The 18,595-nt window shown below is 47.1% G+C and overlaps 2 protein-coding genes and 1 long non-coding RNA gene across 5 annotated transcripts in view; 1 reads left to right on the top strand and 2 right to left on the bottom strand.

Moving 5' to 3' along the window:
• The window catches only part of COA8 (cytochrome c oxidase assembly factor 8), a 35,407-nt gene extending 23,289 nt beyond the window's left edge, over positions 1–12,118 (bottom strand). The window contains exon 1 of one of the 2 annotated variants that reach the window (XM_072762420.1): positions 11,914–12,118. In XM_072762420.1, coding sequence (XP_072618521.1) covers positions 11,914–12,036 — 123 coding nt within the window. In that variant the 5' untranslated portion in view covers positions 12,037–12,118. The remainder of the gene's footprint in view (positions 1–11,913) is intronic. The other variant, XM_072762419.1, reaches the window with a different exon arrangement.
• Positions 2,427–11,744, bottom strand: LOC140599430 (uncharacterized). The gene is made up of 3 exons (XR_012002332.1): positions 11,605–11,744; positions 11,138–11,260; positions 2,427–2,606 (listed from the first exon to the last, which is right to left on the bottom strand). It is a non-coding gene; the product is annotated as an uncharacterized lncRNA (long non-coding RNA).
• A 10-nt stretch (positions 12,119–12,128) lies between the features above and the next one.
• BAG5 (BAG cochaperone 5) lies at positions 12,129–18,334 on the top strand. Of its 2 annotated transcripts, none has more exons than XM_072762418.1 (2): positions 12,129–12,334; positions 14,040–18,334. In XM_072762418.1, the coding sequence occupies exon 2, from the start codon at positions 14,068–14,070 to the stop codon at positions 15,409–15,411; it is 1,344 nt and encodes a 447-aa protein (XP_072618519.1). In that variant the 5' UTR covers positions 12,129–12,334; positions 14,040–14,067; the 3' UTR covers positions 15,412–18,334. The 2 variants fall into 2 exon arrangements, with proteins under 2 accessions (XP_072618519.1, XP_025868438.1); XM_026012653.2 differs by lacking the exon at positions 12,129–12,334 and adding an exon at positions 12,575–12,777.
• The last annotated feature ends 261 nt before the right edge of the window (positions 18,335–18,595 follow it).

The raw sequence follows: 18,595 nt of genomic DNA, 5'->3' as shown, positions 1-18,595 counted from the left end.
GCATCAGGCTACCCACTCGATGGAGAGTCTGCTTCTGCTTCTCCCTCTCCCTCTGCCCCTCCCCCTGTTTGTGCTCTCTTACTACCAAATAATTAAAATCTTTTTTAAAAATTAAAAGAAAAAATTAAAAGAAAAATAAAAATATTTTTTAATGTATTTACTTGAGAGCGAGTGTGAGCACACGCACACACGGGAAAGGTCAGCGGGAGAGAAAGAATCTTAAGCAGGCTCTGTGCCCAGCACAGAACCTGATGCAATATTAACAAATTGTGGTTTGTGGCATTGACCTCTTACTCATGCAGATATATATTTATTTTTTAGTAACTATTTGTAGGAGTTCATTGGAATCCTGCACATCCTTTTTTTTTTTTTTTTTTTGGCCTAGGGATTCTGTTAGATAATCTTATGCAAATGTTAAGATGTCACCCTTTTAAAGTAATTGGGATGCTCTGAAGTAACTAGTAGCATTTTTTAAAAAGTTTTCTATGTACATCAAAGTTATTTTTAAAGGTGTTTCAAAACAGGCAGCCCGGTGGCTCAGCGGTTTAGCGCCACCTTCAGCTCAGGGCCTGATCCTGGAGACCCAGAATCGAGTCCCACGTCGGGCTCCCTGCATGGAGCCTGCTTCTCCCTCTGCCTGTCTCTGCCTCTCTCTGTCTCTCATGAATAAATAAAATCTTAAAAAAAAAAAAAAAAAAAAAGTGTTTCCAACCAGCTTGCTCTAATGTTCCCTAAAAACCATTTAATCGGTGTGAAGATTTATAAACTACTAATAAAAATTTCTTTAAATCTTATCACTAAAAAAAAAATTTAAAAAAAATAAAAATAAATCTTATCACTAAATGTTACCATGTAGGGTAGGGACTTAAGTATTACGTTTGACTCCTCCATCTCCCTTATTATTCATAGTAGGTCCTGTAGTTTTTACTCCAGCAGTGGTTCCTTCTTTTAATCCCCAGACCTACTCTCCTAATTTACAACCACATAATTCTTTGTTTATACTACTAAACCTCAACTCATTATTTCTGTTCTCCAAACTACTCTTCATAGGTCTGTCATATCTTCCTAAAACAGTTCTTCCCTCCTGAAAAAGTATTTATTATTTTAAAAGATTTTTATTTATTCAGAGACACAGAGAGGCAGACACACAGGCAGAGGGAGAAGCAGGCTCCATGCAGGGAGCCTGACGCGGTACTCGATCCTAGGTCTCCAGGATCAGACCCCAGGCTGCAGGCGGCCTAAACTGCTGCACCACCGGGGCTGCCCTATTTCTCATTTTCAATTCAATTCTTAGGTCTCAACTCCCCTTCCATAATGTGATTCTCCTCTCTTGATGCTTCAGTTACTACGTTAGGTAACTCCCACCCCACCAGACAATTGCCTTCTCTGAACTCACTCACTGTGTACTTCTATGTGTTTATCTATCCTCTTGCTCTGAAATCTTTTAATTACTTTTTTTTATATTACTCTTTTGCCAACTAAATTAGAATTAATCCCTATTTTCTACTACATAGCTGTAACAAGTTGCACTTCGTTCTTATAAAATTTTGGATTATTTTGTATGTGTCTTCTTACTGGAATAGGGAGTGATCATATATTACTTTTTAATTTCTCCACAATACTTAATGTAGTACTTTTTATATAGTAGGAGTTAGGATCACTATTTGTTAGATGAATAATAAAGATTTATAACAATCTGTTTTTCATAAATTGAAAGTAAATTACAAATCACTTTATTCCTTCTGATGAATTCACATCACATTGACTATTAGTCATAACGTAATTACCTGATATTTAGAAATCTTATTAGAAATTTTAAAAATTACGGTATTCCTTTTTTGTTCTACTTTGACCTTAGCAGCTCATCAACCCATTATTTTGAGCAAAGTACACACACTGTCATACCTCCTATAATACTTGATCCATGTCTGATGCTTTTCTTCCTTTGTATTTTGGTTTCCACTATTAGAATATTTCCATTTGGCATAAATAATTCATATTATTTGAATACTAAAAAGTTCTTACTATTGAAAATTAGACAAGTTTAGAATCTGAGATGAAAAGTGATGGTTTGTAACTGAACTAACCTTTTGTGTTTCAGAGTATGGAGGAGTTGGAGAAGAATCATGATAATCTACTTAACTGGTGCACAAAATGAACTTAGAAAAGAAATGGCTATGTTGCAAAAAAAATTATGATGGAGATTGTAAGTCGTTACATTTAATATTTTTAAGATTTTATTTATTTATTTATAGACACAGAGAGAAAGAGGCAGAGACACAGGCAGAGGGAGAAGCAGGCTCCATGCAGGGAGCCCAATGTGGGACTCGATCCTGGGTCCCCAGGATCACACCCCAGGCTGCAGGCAGCACCAAACCACTGCACCACCGGGGCTGCCCAAGTCGTTACATTTTAAGTTGGAAAAATGAGGAGTAATGCAAGCATTGAAATATTTTATTTGGTGAAATATGTATTACACTTATCTAAAAATTAAACAAATGTTTAATATTTCCTTTCATGTAACAGAAGCAGCAAGAGATGGCAAGTGTTCCAAAGGCTCTTCAATCCATGTTATTCTGATGATTCTTTGAAGGAAGAACTTCAACCTAATATGATACAATTATAACATTAGCTAAAAGGCATGTAATTCTTTTAGAGTAGTTTAAAAATTCTAGTGTAAAATAATACACTGTGTTGTTAGCTTAAGTGCAAGACCCCTCTACTTGTTGACCTTCACATAAAGCTGAACACTTATGTGAATAGTAACAATTCTTTTTTAATAGAATATCATTCACCTTTTTTTAAGATTTTATTTATTCATGAGAGACACACACAGAGAGAGAGAGAAAGAGAGAGAGAGAGAGAGGCAGAGACACAGGCAGAGGGAGAAGAAGGCTCCATGCAGGGAGCCCGACGCAGGACTCGATCCTGGGTCCCCAGGATCATTCATACCCCAGACTGCAGGCGGCGCCAAACGGCTGTGCCACCGGGGCTGCCCTAGTTTCCAGCTTTTTAATAGTAATAGTGTATTTTTCTCTTTAACGCTTGTCAACTAACTTTGAGCAATAGAGAGGATTAAAAAAAAAAAGAACCTGATGCAAGGCTTGATCTCATGACCCTAAGATTATGACCTGACCTGAGCTGAAACCAAGAGTCAGATGCTTAACTGACTGAGCCACCTAGGTGTCCCAACGAAAAATATATTTATTTTTTTAAAGATTTTATTTATTTATTCATGAGAGAGAGAGAGAGAGAGAGAAGCAGAGACACAGGCAGAGGGAGAAGCAGGCTCCATGCAGGGAGCCCAATGCGGGACTTGATCTTGGGACTCCAGAATCACGCCCTGGGCCAAAGGCAGGCGCTAAACCGCTGAGCCACCCAGGGATCCCTGAAAATTTTTTTTTAAGAAACATTTCTAAAATTCACTGTACACTGTTTTTGCCATAAGAACTCTGCCCGATTAGCCCCACTTTCTGAGCAATGCCTGTTAGCAGCTCTGTTGCTTCCTCTAATACTTCTGTTATCACCTGCAGACTTTGGGGGGATGATGCTGCTGGAATTACAACTTTCTGTTTCAAGTTAGCTTATCTTATGATTGTTGCCAATAATTTCACTTAGATCACTTTTTCTTAAAAAAAAAAAACTTAAAAAAAATAAAAATAAATAAAAAATAAAAAGGTCACTTTTTCTCACAGCAGCAGATGCAAGAACCTACAGCTGACCAAAGTTAAAAAGAGTCACAAGCTGCCCTTTGAGAAGTTCTGCAGATTTGTCCTGGGTTCTGCTGTGGCCCCAGGACACTGAACTCTGGCATCCCCACACTTTAAGGATTCCAACAGCCGCACCCACCTCGCCCCGTGGTGAGAGTTACAGCGCGTGAGCGACAACTCTGTCATGGGCTAGTCTGAGCAGCTCCAGCTGCCCAGGCCGCACCCTCCCTGTCTACTCTGTCCCCACATCCAGAATGCTGCTAAGCAATCTCTCCAAAACCCCTGACCCACCCCTACTCCCCCTTCCCTTAAAACCTTCTTCAGTGATTACTCATTACCCTCGGGAGAGTCTAACCCCTTCCTGTGGTCTGGCAGTCGGGGCCTGCTGGGGCGCCAGTCTCTTCTTTTGCCCCCACCCACAGGAGGCTCCTTCAATGACACACCAGCCTGCTTCTTCCTTCCTCAGACTCTGCGTGTGTTCTCGCTGCATCACAGACCACACGTTCCCGGGCACATGTCCACGTGCTCCCAGAGGCTTCTCAAGCACTTGTTCGTGCCTGTTTCTCCCACAGACCGCGAGCCCACGGCAGCACGGATCACGTCTGTCTGTTCTCTGGTCGGCACAAGCACGCGTTGGAATGGTCTTCCCAGTCTTGACCTTTCCTGTGGACTCTGTTTATGTAAGAAATCCACTTAATCTTCAAAAAGCTCAATTTATATGAACTATTTGGTGGAAAGACACCTAACAAACTAAGATGGCAATTATTGATGAACTGGCGTCATAATGTTCCGAAGTGGGACCCCTGGGTGGCTCAGCAGTTTGGCGCCTGCCTTCGGCCCAGGGCGTGATCCTGGAGTCCCGGGATCGAGTCCCACGTCGGGCTCCCTGCGTGGAGCCTGCTTCTCCCTTTGCCTGTGTCTCTGCGTCTCTCTGTGTCTCTCATGAATAAATAAATAAAATCTTAAAAAAAAAAAAAAAAAAAAGATGACCTTCTCCTATTAAAAAAAAAAGAAAGAAGGGATCCCTGGGTGGCACAGCGGTTTAGCGCCTGCCTTTGGCCCAGGGCGCGATCCTGGAGACCCGGGATCGAATGGAGCTCCCGGTGCATGGAGCCTGCTTCTCCCTCTGTGTCTCTCTCTCTCTCTCTCTCTGTGTGACAAACAAATAAAAATTAAAATAAATAAATAAATAAATAAATAAATAAATAATTAAAAAAAAAAGAAAGAAAGAAAGAATGTTCAGAAGTTCTGAGCGAGCCAAAGATCATCGCCGTCTAGCGTTCTTTATATTCTGGGTTCCTGAGGATCCTCAACTGCTAGTTCCTGACGAGTTTCTAGATTTTCCAAAGTCTGTACAGTCAAAGAAGCAGAACCTTGAAGAGCGTTCTAGAGTAAGACTCAGGAGAGGGGGAACAGCGCGGTGCTGGTGTAGGTGGACAGGGCAGAGCTGCAGGGCATGTGGGAGCCAGACTGACCGGCTGACTAGGAAGGAGGCAGAGAAGCCTAGCCCAGCTGTCCCCTCCGTGTGGCCAGGACTGCTGCAGGTCCCCACCCCACACTGGACTGCTGCGCCCTACACACTGGCTCAGAATGACTTCATTCAGCACTCATTTCTTGCAGAATCAGACATCTTTACATTTGATCCTAGTTCTTCTGAAGTATCTCTCTCACCCAAAGTTGGACACTTCAGAAGAGGCACGGCCAAGGTGGAAAGCTCCAAATGAAGGGCCAGCAAGTCCACAGGAGGGATCAGATTCATCCTTCCCATGTGACAACAGGGCTCTGCCGGTAAAAAGACACCCTAATCTGCTTACCTAAGACCTGAAACTGCTACTCATCATCATCAAATACTGACTTGATACGAGACTGACCTACCTATCCTTTTCAGAAAGCAACAGGATTGCAGGGTTGCAATACATATTTAACATTTTATCCATCATTCTAAAAACCATTTATGATCTCTGCATTTTCCTTTCCTTTAATTTTTTTTTTTTTTTGAAAAAGCCTTTTAATAAATTCTACTTCTCCACAAATTATTTCTGGACTTCTGTCCCAAACCAAACTGGGTTTTTACTGGAAGTGAAAGTTTGGTTTAACATCAGAAAAATCAATCAATCCTGATGACAAACGACAAACCCCCAATGTAGTAGTCATTTAAAAAAAAAAAAAAAAAGTCAAATCTGAAAGCCTTTAGTCTTAGAAACTAAAGGTGATTCACACAAAGGGACCCAGTGAGTGGAAACAGCTGGCCAGTCCAGGCTCACTTCCAAGGACTTCCATCCCAGGACGGGGGCTCCTCCCTTACCCCATGCTGTCCCCCAAGGGGACAGACAGCCAGGCTTCACCCTAACTGTGCTTCACCAGTTTTACCACCTTCCTGATCTGTATCCCTGCCTCTTCCTCTTATAGGCTGCCTACCAGGAAACGTTTAAGGAGCCATCTCAACAATTCATAGCTTCTCGGAGCGACCCTCATCCACACTGAACAAAGCAAGCTCAAAGAGGCACCAGGAAAGTTCAGTTACTCTTCCTTATCTGTTGCTTCGTGATGGCTCATGTAATCTGCTTGATGGATGAGCTCTGAAACCAGCTCTTTCAACTACCCTCAGTTCTCCATTATAATCTGAGAGATTTCATCTTAATTGTAGTAGAAGTAGCTCCTCTGCTCTCCCCTATAAATACATGTTCCGTCTTTGCTCATCCAAGAACTGTTATTTAAAAGGGAGGAGAAGAAGCTTGGGGGAGGAAAAAGTCCTTCTGCAAAAGGAAAAATTCCTTTGAGGTTAGAGTAATTACCGTAATTTATGGTTCTTACAGCATCAGCATGTAATGCCTGGTTTGCTCAAAGTGGAATGGCTGTCTCGGAGTGGGACAGGAGGCGGGGGCCGTGTACACAGAACCTAACAGCTCTGCTGGCAGGCAGCCCGACAGTTGTTTCCTCTACACGGAAGAAGGACCGTGCATGTACCTACTTGTCAGACTGAGCTTTCATCACTGTGTCTGGGGGGGGCATTAACCTTCCAGGCTTTTCTCTTCAAGTGCAAACTGCCAGCCAAGCAGCCCCATACTGAACTTCTCCTTGTCCAGCAGTGTAGACCCAGCCTCATTCTCCATCCCTTCGGCTTTATAGCAGGCCCTTGAGCTCTCCTGGCACACTCCCACTCTGGGCTCCCCCCACCCCAGAAGCCAGGATCTCGAATGGAAGACTTTCCCCTAGGCTCTCCTTCTCAGAAGAGCCTGTGCATAGCACAAAGCTCCTGAGTTAAGGTGTCACACTATCAGCCACTGGGGAAACCAGTGGGCAAAGATGAAAGGAACAAATGTTGGCAAAATTTAGTGCTCCTGCAGGTGTTTCCTGGTCTATCATCCTGACACTTCTGAGATGGGAACCTTCTAGAGGGCTGGAATCCCCAGCCTCCCATTCTAGACAGAGGCTAGACACATCGGCATACCACAGTTAACACTACATAAGAAGACCAGCACATCAGGACCAAACTGGGTTTATACTGGGAGTGAAAGCTTGGTTTAACGTCAGAAAAATCAATCAATCCTGATGGAAGACGACAAACCCCCAATGCAGTAATCATTTAAAAAAAAAAAAAAAAAAAAGGTCAAATCCGAATGTGGTCAAGGCTCTAGATTACAACTGTCAATTTACAGGAAACACACAGATGGGAGAAGCATGTTAAATTACACCATGGAAAGCAACAGCAAAATTTAGACTGTGGGAAATTCTACAGGACACATCATTCCCCTGCTCCCAAATAAACTGGTTTGAAAAAAGGAAGGGGATGGAGTCAAAACCTGCAAATCAAAAGAGAACTAAAAAAATATCAATCACAATGTAAAACCTTACTTATACAAGCAAACTGTAAATAAAACTCAAAATATGATATTTCTTTTTTTTTTAAAGATTTTATTTATTTATTTATTCATGAGAGAAAGAGAAAGAGAAAGGCAGAGGCACAGGCAGAGGGAGAAGCAGGCTCCATGCAGGGAGCCCGACGTGGGACTCGATCCTGGGTCTCTAGGATCAGGCCCTGGGCTGAAGTCGGCGCTAACCGCTGAGCTACCTGGGCTGCCCAAAATATGATATTTCTAAGATAACTGAAAAAATGTGAACACAACATTTGCTGGAAATAAGGAATTATACTATTTTAGCTATTATGTTTATATGTATTTTGAAAATTCATATATTTTTAAAAATATTTTATTTATTTATTCATAAGAGACACAGATAGAGAGAGGTATAGACACAGGCAGAGGGAGAAGCAGGCTCCATGCAGGGAGCCTGACGTGGGACTCGATCCCGGGCCCCTAGGATCATGCCCCAGGCAGTGCCAAACCACAGAGCCACCCAGGCTGCCCAAAAATTCATATATTTTAAAGATACATATGGATATAGTTACAATTGATATACACTCTGATATTTGCCATAAAATTATCAAGTGGGGGGATCCCTGGGTGGCTCAGTGGTTTAGCGCCTGCCTCCCGCCCAGGGTGTGATCCTGGGGTCTCAGGGTCCAGTCCCACACTGGGATCCCTGTAGGGAGCCTGCTCCTCCCTCTGCCTGTGTCTCTGCCTCTCTCTCTGTCTGTGTCTCTCATGAATAAATAAATCTTTAAAAACAAATTATCAAGTGGGGGGAATGGGATAAAGTGGATAACTGTACAAGCAGGGTACTGGATACACAGCAATTCTTATTCTTCTATCTTTGCAGGTTTTAAATTTCCCACAAGTAACATGAAAAGAAATGGGTGCAATTGTCCACATTAACAGAGTAAGGGGAAGCCCTGTGAATTGCTTTACTTGATGAAAAAGCACATGGGGATATAAGACCACCAGACTGAGAGGGAGAACAGCTGCCATTAGCCCTGACTCTGCTGAGTAACGCCAGGCCAGTCCACCATCTCTCTGGGCCCCGGTCTCCAGAATGGAGTTGTTTTTTTAAAAGATTTTATTTATTTATTCATAAGAGACACACAGAGAGAGGCAGAGGGAGAAGCAGGCTCCTCACATGGAGCCCACATGGAGCCCAATGCAGGACTTGATCCCCGGACTGGTATCATGCCCTGAGCCAAAGGCAGATGTTCAACTGCTGAACCACCCAGGCGTCTTTTTTAAGATTTTATTTATTTATTCATGACAGACACACACACACACACAGAGAGAGAGAGAGAGAGAGAGAGAGAGAGAGAGAGAGAGAGGCAGAGACACAGGTAGAGGGAGAAGCAGGGAGCCCGATGCAGGACTCGATCCCAGGACCCCGGGATCATACACTAAGCTGAAGGCAGATGGTCAACCGCTGAGCCACCTGGGCGCCCCTCCAGGATGGAGTTTAACCACATGATTTTTTTTTTTAGATTTATTTATTTGAGACAGGGGGAGGGGTGGGGGAGGGGGGAAGGCAAACTCCCCACTGAGCCCGGAGCCCCACAGGACATGGGGCTCAATCCCAGGGCCCTGAGATCATGACCCGAGCCAAAATCAAGAGTCAGATAGAAGCTTAATGCCTCTAAACACACGATTCTGAGGTCCTCTGCTACAGCTTTAATTTTTTTCCCAGCAAACTTTTTTTTTTTTTTTAATTTTTATTTATTTATGACAGTCACACACAGAGAGAGGCAGAGACACAGGCAGAGAGAGAAGCAGGCTCCATGCACTGGGAGCCCGACGTGGGATTCGATCCCGGGTCTCCAGGATCGCGCCCTGGGCCAAAGGCAGGCGCCAAACCGCTGGGCCACCCAGGGATCCCCCCAGCAAACTTACTGAAAGCCTTTTAGACACTAGAAATATCCAGATTTTAATTTTAAAATCCTCTGCCAAGACCTCTTACCAGTTTGTCATTTCTCTGGCATTTAACTTCCTACTTAGGTTTACTCTGAATCTGTACTTGTGGAGTGGGGGTGTTTGAAAACCATTCCCTTAAATGAAAATATAAGCAAAATATAGGATCCGCTATTTATCTATAAATTTTGCCTCTCCGTGTTGAGAGTATGTTTGGTTCTTTTTTGATCCAAAAATTACTAAAAGAAAAATCTTACTTCATTATCCTCTAGATACAGGAACTATAACATAGATACTCCTCTGTGCAAGCACTGTGATCTTGAGGAAATTCTTCAGTCTTACCTTAAGTTTTCTCATCTGTAAAATGAGAATGATGAAAGCATCTACTTCATAGATTTGTGAAAATAAATGAAAATATGCAAAGCTCTTAAAACAGGGCATGCCGGGGATCCCTGGGTAGCTCAGGGGCTGAGTGTCTGCCGTCAGCTCAGGGGAATGGTCCTGGGATCCCAGGATTGAGTCCCAAATCGGGCTCCCCACTGGGAGTCTGGTCCTCCCTCTCCCTGTGTCTCTGCCTTTCTCTCTGTGTCTCTCATGAATAAATAAATACAATCTTAAAAATAATAATTACCTGGGGAACCAGCCACATACTCAGCAAACACTCAAAGATAAAACCAAACCCATGGGAAACACAAATTACCCTGAAGTAAGAACTGTTCCTTTAAGTTCCATACACTATCTAGCGTAATGGGACACACATCCTAAAAACAAGCAAACAACAGCACAAATCATAATGCTAGAACAGGACAAGGTCTGCCTCATGGGCCAGCTACTCCACTTTTCAGCATCATCACAATCAACACCATCAGAGGTTTAGACAGACAACAGGTGAGCAGCACCAGCTTCCTAGTCACTTGGGACAATAGGAAGAAAGGTCTCATCTTGAGGATTAGACCCATGGTAAGATTTATTCTAACCGGGGATCCCTGGGTGGCTCAGCAGTTTGGCACCTGCCTCCGGCCCAGGGCGTGATCCTGGGGTCCCGGGATCAAGTCCCACATCAGGCTTCCTGCATGGAGCCTGCTTCTCCTCTGTGTCTCTGCCTCTGTGTGTGTGTGTGTCATGAATAAATAAATAAAATCTTAAAAAAAAAAAAAAAAAGATTTATTCTAACCAAAAGCTATGTGACAATAAAGAAAACCGTGTTTGGGTGTTCTTTTATTTCTTTTTTTTTTTAACTTTTAAGTAATCTCTACACTCAACGTGGGGGCTCAAACTCACACTCCCCAGATCAAGAGTCACGGGCTCCTCCCACAACGGAGCCAGCCAGGTGCCCCTTGCCAGGTGTTCTTTTTTCCAGCGCTAGTTCACGAAATAAGCCACGGGTACGTGGACGGTTGCTGAGGTTAACTTTGCCCTCCCAGACCGTTTTCAGATACACGTTGACTATCTTCCTAAGACTGAGACACTGGGCGGGTTTCTAAGTCGTAGGAATAGAAGTCACAGTTGTGGCCACTGTCACAGGAACTAGGCCAGAGGTGGGGGCGGGGGGGGGGGTTGTTGACCAGCGGCCCCGCCAACTTCCTGTCCAAACTATAAACTAAACAGAGGGCAGCCCGGGGTGGCTCAGCCGTTAAGCACCTGCCTTCAGCCCGGGGCGTGACCCTGGAGACCTGGGATCCATCCCGCGTCGGGCTCCCTGCATGGAGCCTGCTTCTCCCTCTGCCTCTCTCTGTGTGTCTCTCGCGAATAAATGAATACAATCTTAAAAAAAAAAAACAAAACTATAAACTAAACAGAACTTCAAAGCTACATTTGCAAAAAGCATGCTAACAGCAAAAAGACTAACACAGACGAAAATTTACAGGCAGGCACATTCTGGAACTCCTGCTTTTGTACCCCAGGCTTTCCAGCCTCCACCCTTAGCCTGTCGGCGAATTCCGTGTTTGCGTGCGTAGGCTTCGTTTAAGTATTTCGTCTGCAGCCCCACACGTCCACGTGACAGCCGGAGCCAAGGCCCTGGCACTCCGTGGACGAAACACCCTTCCCCAAGAAGTGCAACCCCTAAAAACGGTCCTTCTCCGTTGCTGCAGGTATTCACCGCTCACCTTCCACCCGCCGGAGCTACGCCACGGCGGCCCTGCAAGACGCGAGGCTCGGGTGCGCGGTCGCGGGCGGAAGAGCGCCCGGAGCCGCGGCGCGGGCCGAGACCCCGCGTGCACGCCAAGCGCCGCAGCCCAAGGCCCGCGCTCCGGAAGTCCCCGGCGCGGCGGCCCCGGCACAGGCGCGGGCTCTGAGGCCGCCCCCCCCCCCCCCCCGCAGCGCGCGGCCCGGGAGCTGGGCGGACGCCGCGGCCGGCCTCGACGGGGCGCGGAGCCCGGCCCGCCGCCTGCAGGACCCCCCCCCCCCCCGCTTACCCGGCTCGCCGCCGCCTCCCTGCGCTCCGCGCCGCGCTCGGGGCCGAGCGGACAGCCGGGGCGAGCGAAGGCGCGGCACAGCGGCGGCAGAAGCGCCCTCCTCGAGGCCCGGAAGCCCACCATGGCCGGCGTCCCCCGGCTGCCGCGACGCACGGCAGAGCCGCGCCGGCGCGAGGGGCTGCCTTACGGCACGGTCGCAAAGCCAGGGGGAGCGAGCGGCGCGGCCGACCGTGCGCTTTCCCCGCGGCCCCGCCGCCAGCTCCGGGCTGCCGTGCCGGGCGGCGGTGGCGGCGCGCGCCGCAGGACGTTTTCCCAGGGCCGGGGCTGTTCGGCCCGGGGCGGGGCCGCGGGGCGGGCGACGGCGACCGCGGCGGAGTCCTGCGCGTCGGCGGCGGGGCGCGCGATGGCGCGGGCGGCACAGGTGAGCGCAGCTAGGCGGCTGGCGGGCCGCGGGCCTCCCGGTGCGCGCCCCCCGCGCTCGCGCCGCGCCCGCTCCCGGCCCCGCCGGGCCTGGGCCTCGGCCTCCGCGCCGCTCCCCGCCCGCGTCCGACGCGGCCCGGCCCCCCGGGGGGCTCGGAGGCCCTGCGAGCGCGGCCGCCCCCTCCCCGCGCGGGCCATTGTGAGGTCAGGGCCGGCGGGCGCGTCGGGGGCCCGGGCGACGCGCCCGGAGCGGCGGCTGCGGCCAGTAGCAGCCGCGCCACCGCCGGCCCCCTCCCCGGCCGCCCGGGCACACCTAGCCGGCAGGGGTGAGAGGGATGCAGCTGGGGGCCCCGCTGCGGTGCCGCACCCCGTAAAGGGCTGACCTTCCACCTCGCCAGCTCCCCCGCGGGCAGCCAGGACCAGACCAGCTTAGACCGCCTCTGGGTAAAGTGCCGGCGGGGGAGGGCGACGGGGCGGAGGCCGGGGCCCCGCCGGCCGCCCGCCCTCCCTCCCCCGGGAGCGGGGCGACGGGCCTAGGGAGGCACCAGCCCTCCGGAGGCCAAGCTGGTGCCTTTAGCGCGGTGCCCGTCACGCTTCCCTTCCTGGGGGATCTTCGCCTCCGCGCGGAGGGGCCGGGGAAACAGGGCGGCCGGGGAGAAGCCCTGAGCGGCGGGGAGGAACGTAGAAGCGGGGCCCGGGGGTCGCTGGGATTTTTAAGATTTTATTCATCTATTCATGAGAGATAGAGAGAGAGAGGGAGGGAGAAGCAGGCTCCACGCAGGGAGCACGATGCGAGACTGGCCCCCGGGTCTCCAGGGTCACGCCCTGGGCCGAGGCAGATGCTAAACCGCTGAGGCCCCCGCACCCCCACCCCGGGTGCCTTCCAGTTTGTTTTGAAAGCAGGCATAGCTCTCGGGCCAGATGGGTGCCGGGATGGCACTGTTGGCATTTGAAGGTTAAAAGAGCAACTGTTGCACGTTCCACGGGGGTGCCCTGCTGTTGCCAACAACCAGGGTCCAGCGTTAATACCTGAGATCCTTGTGCTGTTTCCACCCCAGTGGTGGACCTCGTGCCACACGTGTAGAGACCCAGGCGAGGAAGCTGGGAAATCAGGCCCAGGGCTCCAGCTGGTTCGGCACTGCAGTAACCCCTGTCCATTCCTAATCACAGGGGTGTGTAGGTGATCTTCAGGAAAGTGGATTACTCTTTCCGTACTTGAGCATGACTGCTGTTTAGATCACACTAAGGATGGGCCCTTTTTCTCAAATGCATCTTTTTTTTTAATTTTATTTAATATTTATTTATTCGTGAGAGACACAGAGAGGGGCGGGGCGCAGAGACACAGGCAGAGGGAGAAGCAGGCTCCATTCAGGAAGCCCGACGTGGGACTCAATCCCAGGACTCGAGGATCACACCCAGGGCTGCCCGTTTTTGTTTTGTTTTAAGATTTTATTTATTCACAAGAGACACAGAGAGAGGCAGAGACACAGGCAGAGGGAGAAGCAGGCTCCATGGAGGGAGCCCAATGTGGGACTCGATCTCAGGACCCTGGGATCACCCCCTGAGCTGAAGGTGGTGCTAAACCACTCAGTCACCCGGGCGTCCCTCAAATACCTCTTCTTAAAATGAGAATTTCGGAATGAATCAATATTCGCTTACCTGTCTGTAGAGTCTTTGTGTAATTTGGCATTCTTGTCATTTTTTAGTGCTTGTAAAACGGAACACAACAAAAGTATGGATATGGGAAACCAACATCCTTCTATTAGTAGGCTTCAGGAAATCCAAAGGGAAGTAAAAAGTATAGAACAGCAAGTAATTGGCTTCAGTGGTCTGTCAGATGACAAGAATTACAAGAAACTGGAGAGGATTCTAACAAAACAACTCTTTGAAATAGACTCTGTGGATACTGAAGGAAAAGGAGATATTCAGCAAGCGAGGAAGAGGGCAGCCCAGGAGACGGAGCGTCTTCTCAAAGAGCTGGAGCAGAATGCAAACCACCCACACCGGATCGAAATACAGAACATCTTTAAAGAAGCCCAGGCCCTGGTGAAAGAGAAGATTGTGCCGTTTTATAGTGGGGGCAACTGTGTAACTGACGAATTTGAAGAAGGCATCCAGGATATCATTCTGAGGCTGACACATGTCAAAACCGGGGGGAAGATTTCTCTGCGGAAAGCACGGTACCACACCTTGACCAAAATCTGTGCGGTGCAGGAGATCATCGAAGACTGCGTGAAAAAGCAGCCTTCTCTGCCACTTTCCGAGGACGCGCACCCTTCAGTGGCCAAGATCAACTCGGTGATGTGTGAGGTGAACAAGGCCAGAGGCACTCTGATCGCACTTCTGATGGGGGTGAACAATAATGAGACTTGCAGGCACTTATCTTGTGTGCTATCGGGGCTGATTGCAGATCTGGATGCTCTAGACGTGTGCGGGCGAACGGAAATCAGAAATTATCGGCGCGAGGTAGTGGAAGATATCAACCAATTACTGAAATATTTGGATTTGGAAGAGGAAGCAGATACTACACATGCATTTGACCTGGGACAGAATCATTCCATTTTAAAAATAGAAAAGGTCCTTAAGAGAATGAGAGAAATAAAAAATGAACTTCTGCAAGCACAAAATCCTGCTGAATTGTACCTGAGCTCCAAAACAGAATTGCAGGGTTTGATTGGACAGTTGGATGAGGTCAGTCTTGAGAAGAACCCTTGCATCCGGGAAGCTCGGAGAAGAGCGGTGATTGAGGTACAAACCCTTATAACTTACATTGACTTGAAGGAGGCCCTGGAGAAGAGGAAGTCGTTTGCTAGTGAGGAGCACCCGTCACATAAAGCGGTCTGGAACATCCTTGGAAACTTGTCCGAGATCCAGGGGGAAGTTCTTTCATTTGATGGGAACCGAACTGATAAGAACTACATCCGGCTGGAAGAGCTGCTCACCAAGCAGCTGCTGGCCCTGGATGCCGTGGACCCGCAAGGGGAAGAGAAGTGCAAGGCTGCCAGGAAACAGGCAGTGAAGCTCGCCCAGAACATCCTCAGCTATCTCGACTTGAAATCCGACGAATGGGAGTACTAAATAGTACCGATCTCACGGTTGATATTTCTTGTTTTGCACTTTATATATACTTCTATGTATTTATAGAGAGCTTTCAGTTCATTGAGCCTAAATGTGATTTATACATGCAGATTTCAATCTCCGTTTTTATGATTTAAGCAAATTATATTCAGTACCTCTGCTGCTTTTGATGTTGCAAAACAAATGTCATTACAGCACGTTAACTTTTCCATTTGGATCATTATCTGTATGTTGTGGTGTGGTTTTTTGGTCCTTTTTTTTTTTTTTTTTTTTTTTTTCCAATCAGAAAGTGGAACGGGCATCTTTTGTCATTTTTAAATGGGTTGTGCCAGCATTGAAATGTGGATCTTTCAGGATCTAGACACACACACAACCTGACATAGCACTAGAACAATTATGAGAAGAGGGGAAATTTTGGTTAGGTAGAAGTAAGGTCCAAACACAAAAGCAATACAATGATATGATTTATTATGCTAAATAAAGCAGAAGGTTTTTTTTTTTTTTTTTTCTTCATTTTTAAGGCCCGATTGGTCCAACCCAAGTTAATCGGGTGGGGGTTCTTTTGTTTTCGGATTTTCTTTTTTTTCATAAAGATTTTTTGTTTGGAAAATGGTGTCTGTATTTTCCCCCCTACACTCTGCATTTAGAGGGGAAAATCTTATTTTCATGTGCAACGTAAGAAAATTATGAAAATTAATAGCAAAAAAACCTTTGAGACTGCATTGAAGAAAGATGAAAACACCAGCTAATTACCTTCCAAGTTTTTGTTTGTAAACTCAGTTTACAATTTTCTGTAGTCATCAGTAAGGATGGGAACATTTTAGTGAAGTTAGGAGACCTTTTAAAAAAAAAAAAGAAAAAGAAGAAAAAAGAAACAGCCATACCTGTGGCAAGATAAAACTGGAGATTAGTTACTGCTATCAGGTTGTCCTGAGCGAATGCGTCTGAATGTAGGAGGCAACAGGCTGCCTCTCTTGTTCAAGGGTCTTTTAAACACAGCAAATGCTGTTTGGTAGTGGCCGAGAGCAGAAACCGCCAGTAGCTCTGCGGGACCAGAGCGTCGTGGCTTAACCCGGGGAGGTCGGCTGCTCCTAGCATCTGAAAACCTCGCACTCTGGGACTGAGCTCACTTCATTGGCACACGGATGTTTCTCTAGCACCTGAAAGAGTCAGGAAGGTCTGTCCCTGCAGGAAGTGTTTTTTTCACTTGCTAAAGGGTACATCTATTTCTGTAAATGCTTTCTGAGGGTCCAGGTTTTATGGCTGCCAGTTTATGGGAACAGAATTTCCCAAAGTTCCAAAAGTGCCTTGATAACACATTGGTCCCAGTATGATAACGAACAGACGACACTTTCTGTTGTCACCTTTCACAAAATAATCCTATTAGAGTATGTCTTTCGGACTCCGCAGCAGTCTGTAATTTCCTTTCAAAGATCGTGATTTGGTAACTGTAGGCAGCTAGAAATAAAAGATAAGGGAATAGCCCCCTGTACCAGAGAGATGATAAAAGCGTGGTTCTAAAGAGATTTTCACTTTGTCTCAGCTTTGCCCAATTATTAAAAGCCCTTGATGTGTCTTTCCTACTAGCAATGTTCTAGTACAATTCAGTGGGTAGTGAAGTCCAAGGGCATTTGTGTCTGGGCCTCGACCCTTTCCCGTGTGCACATCCAGCCCTTGGCAACTGGAGATTCTTAGTGCAGGTCACCGGCAGCTCATTTTGGGCTAAGTATCCTCATCTTCGGGTGCTCTTAAAATCCTGGAGTTTCTATATTCAAGTGCTGCCTCAGTTTACCCCACTGGGAAGGCAAGGCTTTCCTCCCAAGCTCGTCAGGCATGTCCTGCCCCAGGCTCTACTTCATTTTCAATGTCAGATTTGAAAGTTAAATGCCAGCATTTCCTTTAAAAGTATCCATTGTTTTTCCAAAAGGGACCTTCCCATATGGTTCATTTTCAAACAAGGCGTTCTGCGATCCTAGAGAAGGCTGGTGCAGCTGAGCTCGGCCCGGAGCCTGGCCCGTGAGCGGAGGGAAGTCTCACGAGCCATCGCAGACTCCTGTGGGTTATTTTGGTCATGGAGATGATCAGATCATCCTTGAGTGACCTGAGGCATGACATTTCCCGTCCAACCTGTCGTTCCTTGCACCGGGTGACTCTCCCATAAGGAACCCTAGTGACACCGGGTTTAGCTTTTCTTGTCCCTCGTTGGGAGCTGTGTTAATAGGGGCTGCCTGCCGCATGTAACTTTAAGTTGGGCTCATGACATTGTATTGTATTTTTATGATCTTACATAAAGAGAACCTGTAATGGAAGTAAAACCTACCCCCAAAAAATGTTTGGCCTTGGGTCTGCATTAAACGGTGTAATCCATGTTCATGCAAAAACTGGCTGGGAATGTTTGCTTTCTTTACCTCACATGCAGACAGCTTTGCTTTCAGGTCAGTCTTTACCCAAATTAGACTAAAGTCCATCGACCTATAGAGAAGCAGTTACGAAAATAAATGTAATGAATAAGTCTACTGAGTACAGTGGAATGCTTTATTTTGCTACGATGCCTTGGTGTAGTGTATCTGATACAGGTCAGCACTGCGAGACGCTTAACCAGTGTTTCTCATTTGTTTTTGCCAATTTTTATCTGTTTTTTGAAGGTCAAAGCTTATCTTGTACATATAGGTTTTTAAGCAAAGCTTTTCAGCTTTTAACGCGTCTAGTATTTTTCTAAGAGTAACTAGAGAAGTGTTTGCCATTGATTTTGATGTACAATACAGATGTGTTACCCCAGCGTGTTGGCTCCTGTCCCCCCTCTATTCATTGTATGACTATTGTAATCGTATGTCTGAAGTAATTAAGTATTTTGAGATATTAGTATACCCTTAACTATTAATGCAATAAAAATCTCTTAGCTTATCTTTGCAGTGAGAAAGGATGTGAGTCTGAGGTGTGAGTTCTGTTCTGATTCACCTTCATTTACTGTCTGACCCGGGTAAGGAATAATGTCTTGGCAAAGTGGGCCAGGCTTGGGGAAGGCGGGCTCCCCAGGTCCAGTTGGTGGCAGTGGGGGAAGGAGGCGGCAGCCCTGAGCACAGACCAGGGTCCTGTGGCAGGTGAAGGGGTCACCGTTCCATGTGAGCAACCCCTGAAGTGTGGGCAGCAGGGAACAGCCCAGGGGAGTCCTGGCCTCTCGTTG

This window comes from Vulpes vulpes, chromosome 6, assembly GCF_048418805.1.
Source record: "Vulpes vulpes isolate BD-2025 chromosome 6, VulVul3, whole genome shotgun sequence".
NCBI classification, from domain to species: domain Eukaryota; kingdom Metazoa; phylum Chordata; class Mammalia; order Carnivora; family Canidae; genus Vulpes; species Vulpes vulpes.
This window is presented reverse-complemented; position numbering and strand designations above follow the sequence as displayed.

Bases quoted from the DNA above. Each gene is read 5' to 3' on its own strand.
- BAG5 (XM_072762418.1), top strand. From the start codon at position 14,068: ATGGATATGGGAAACCAACATCCTTCTATTAGTAGGCTTCAGGAAATC.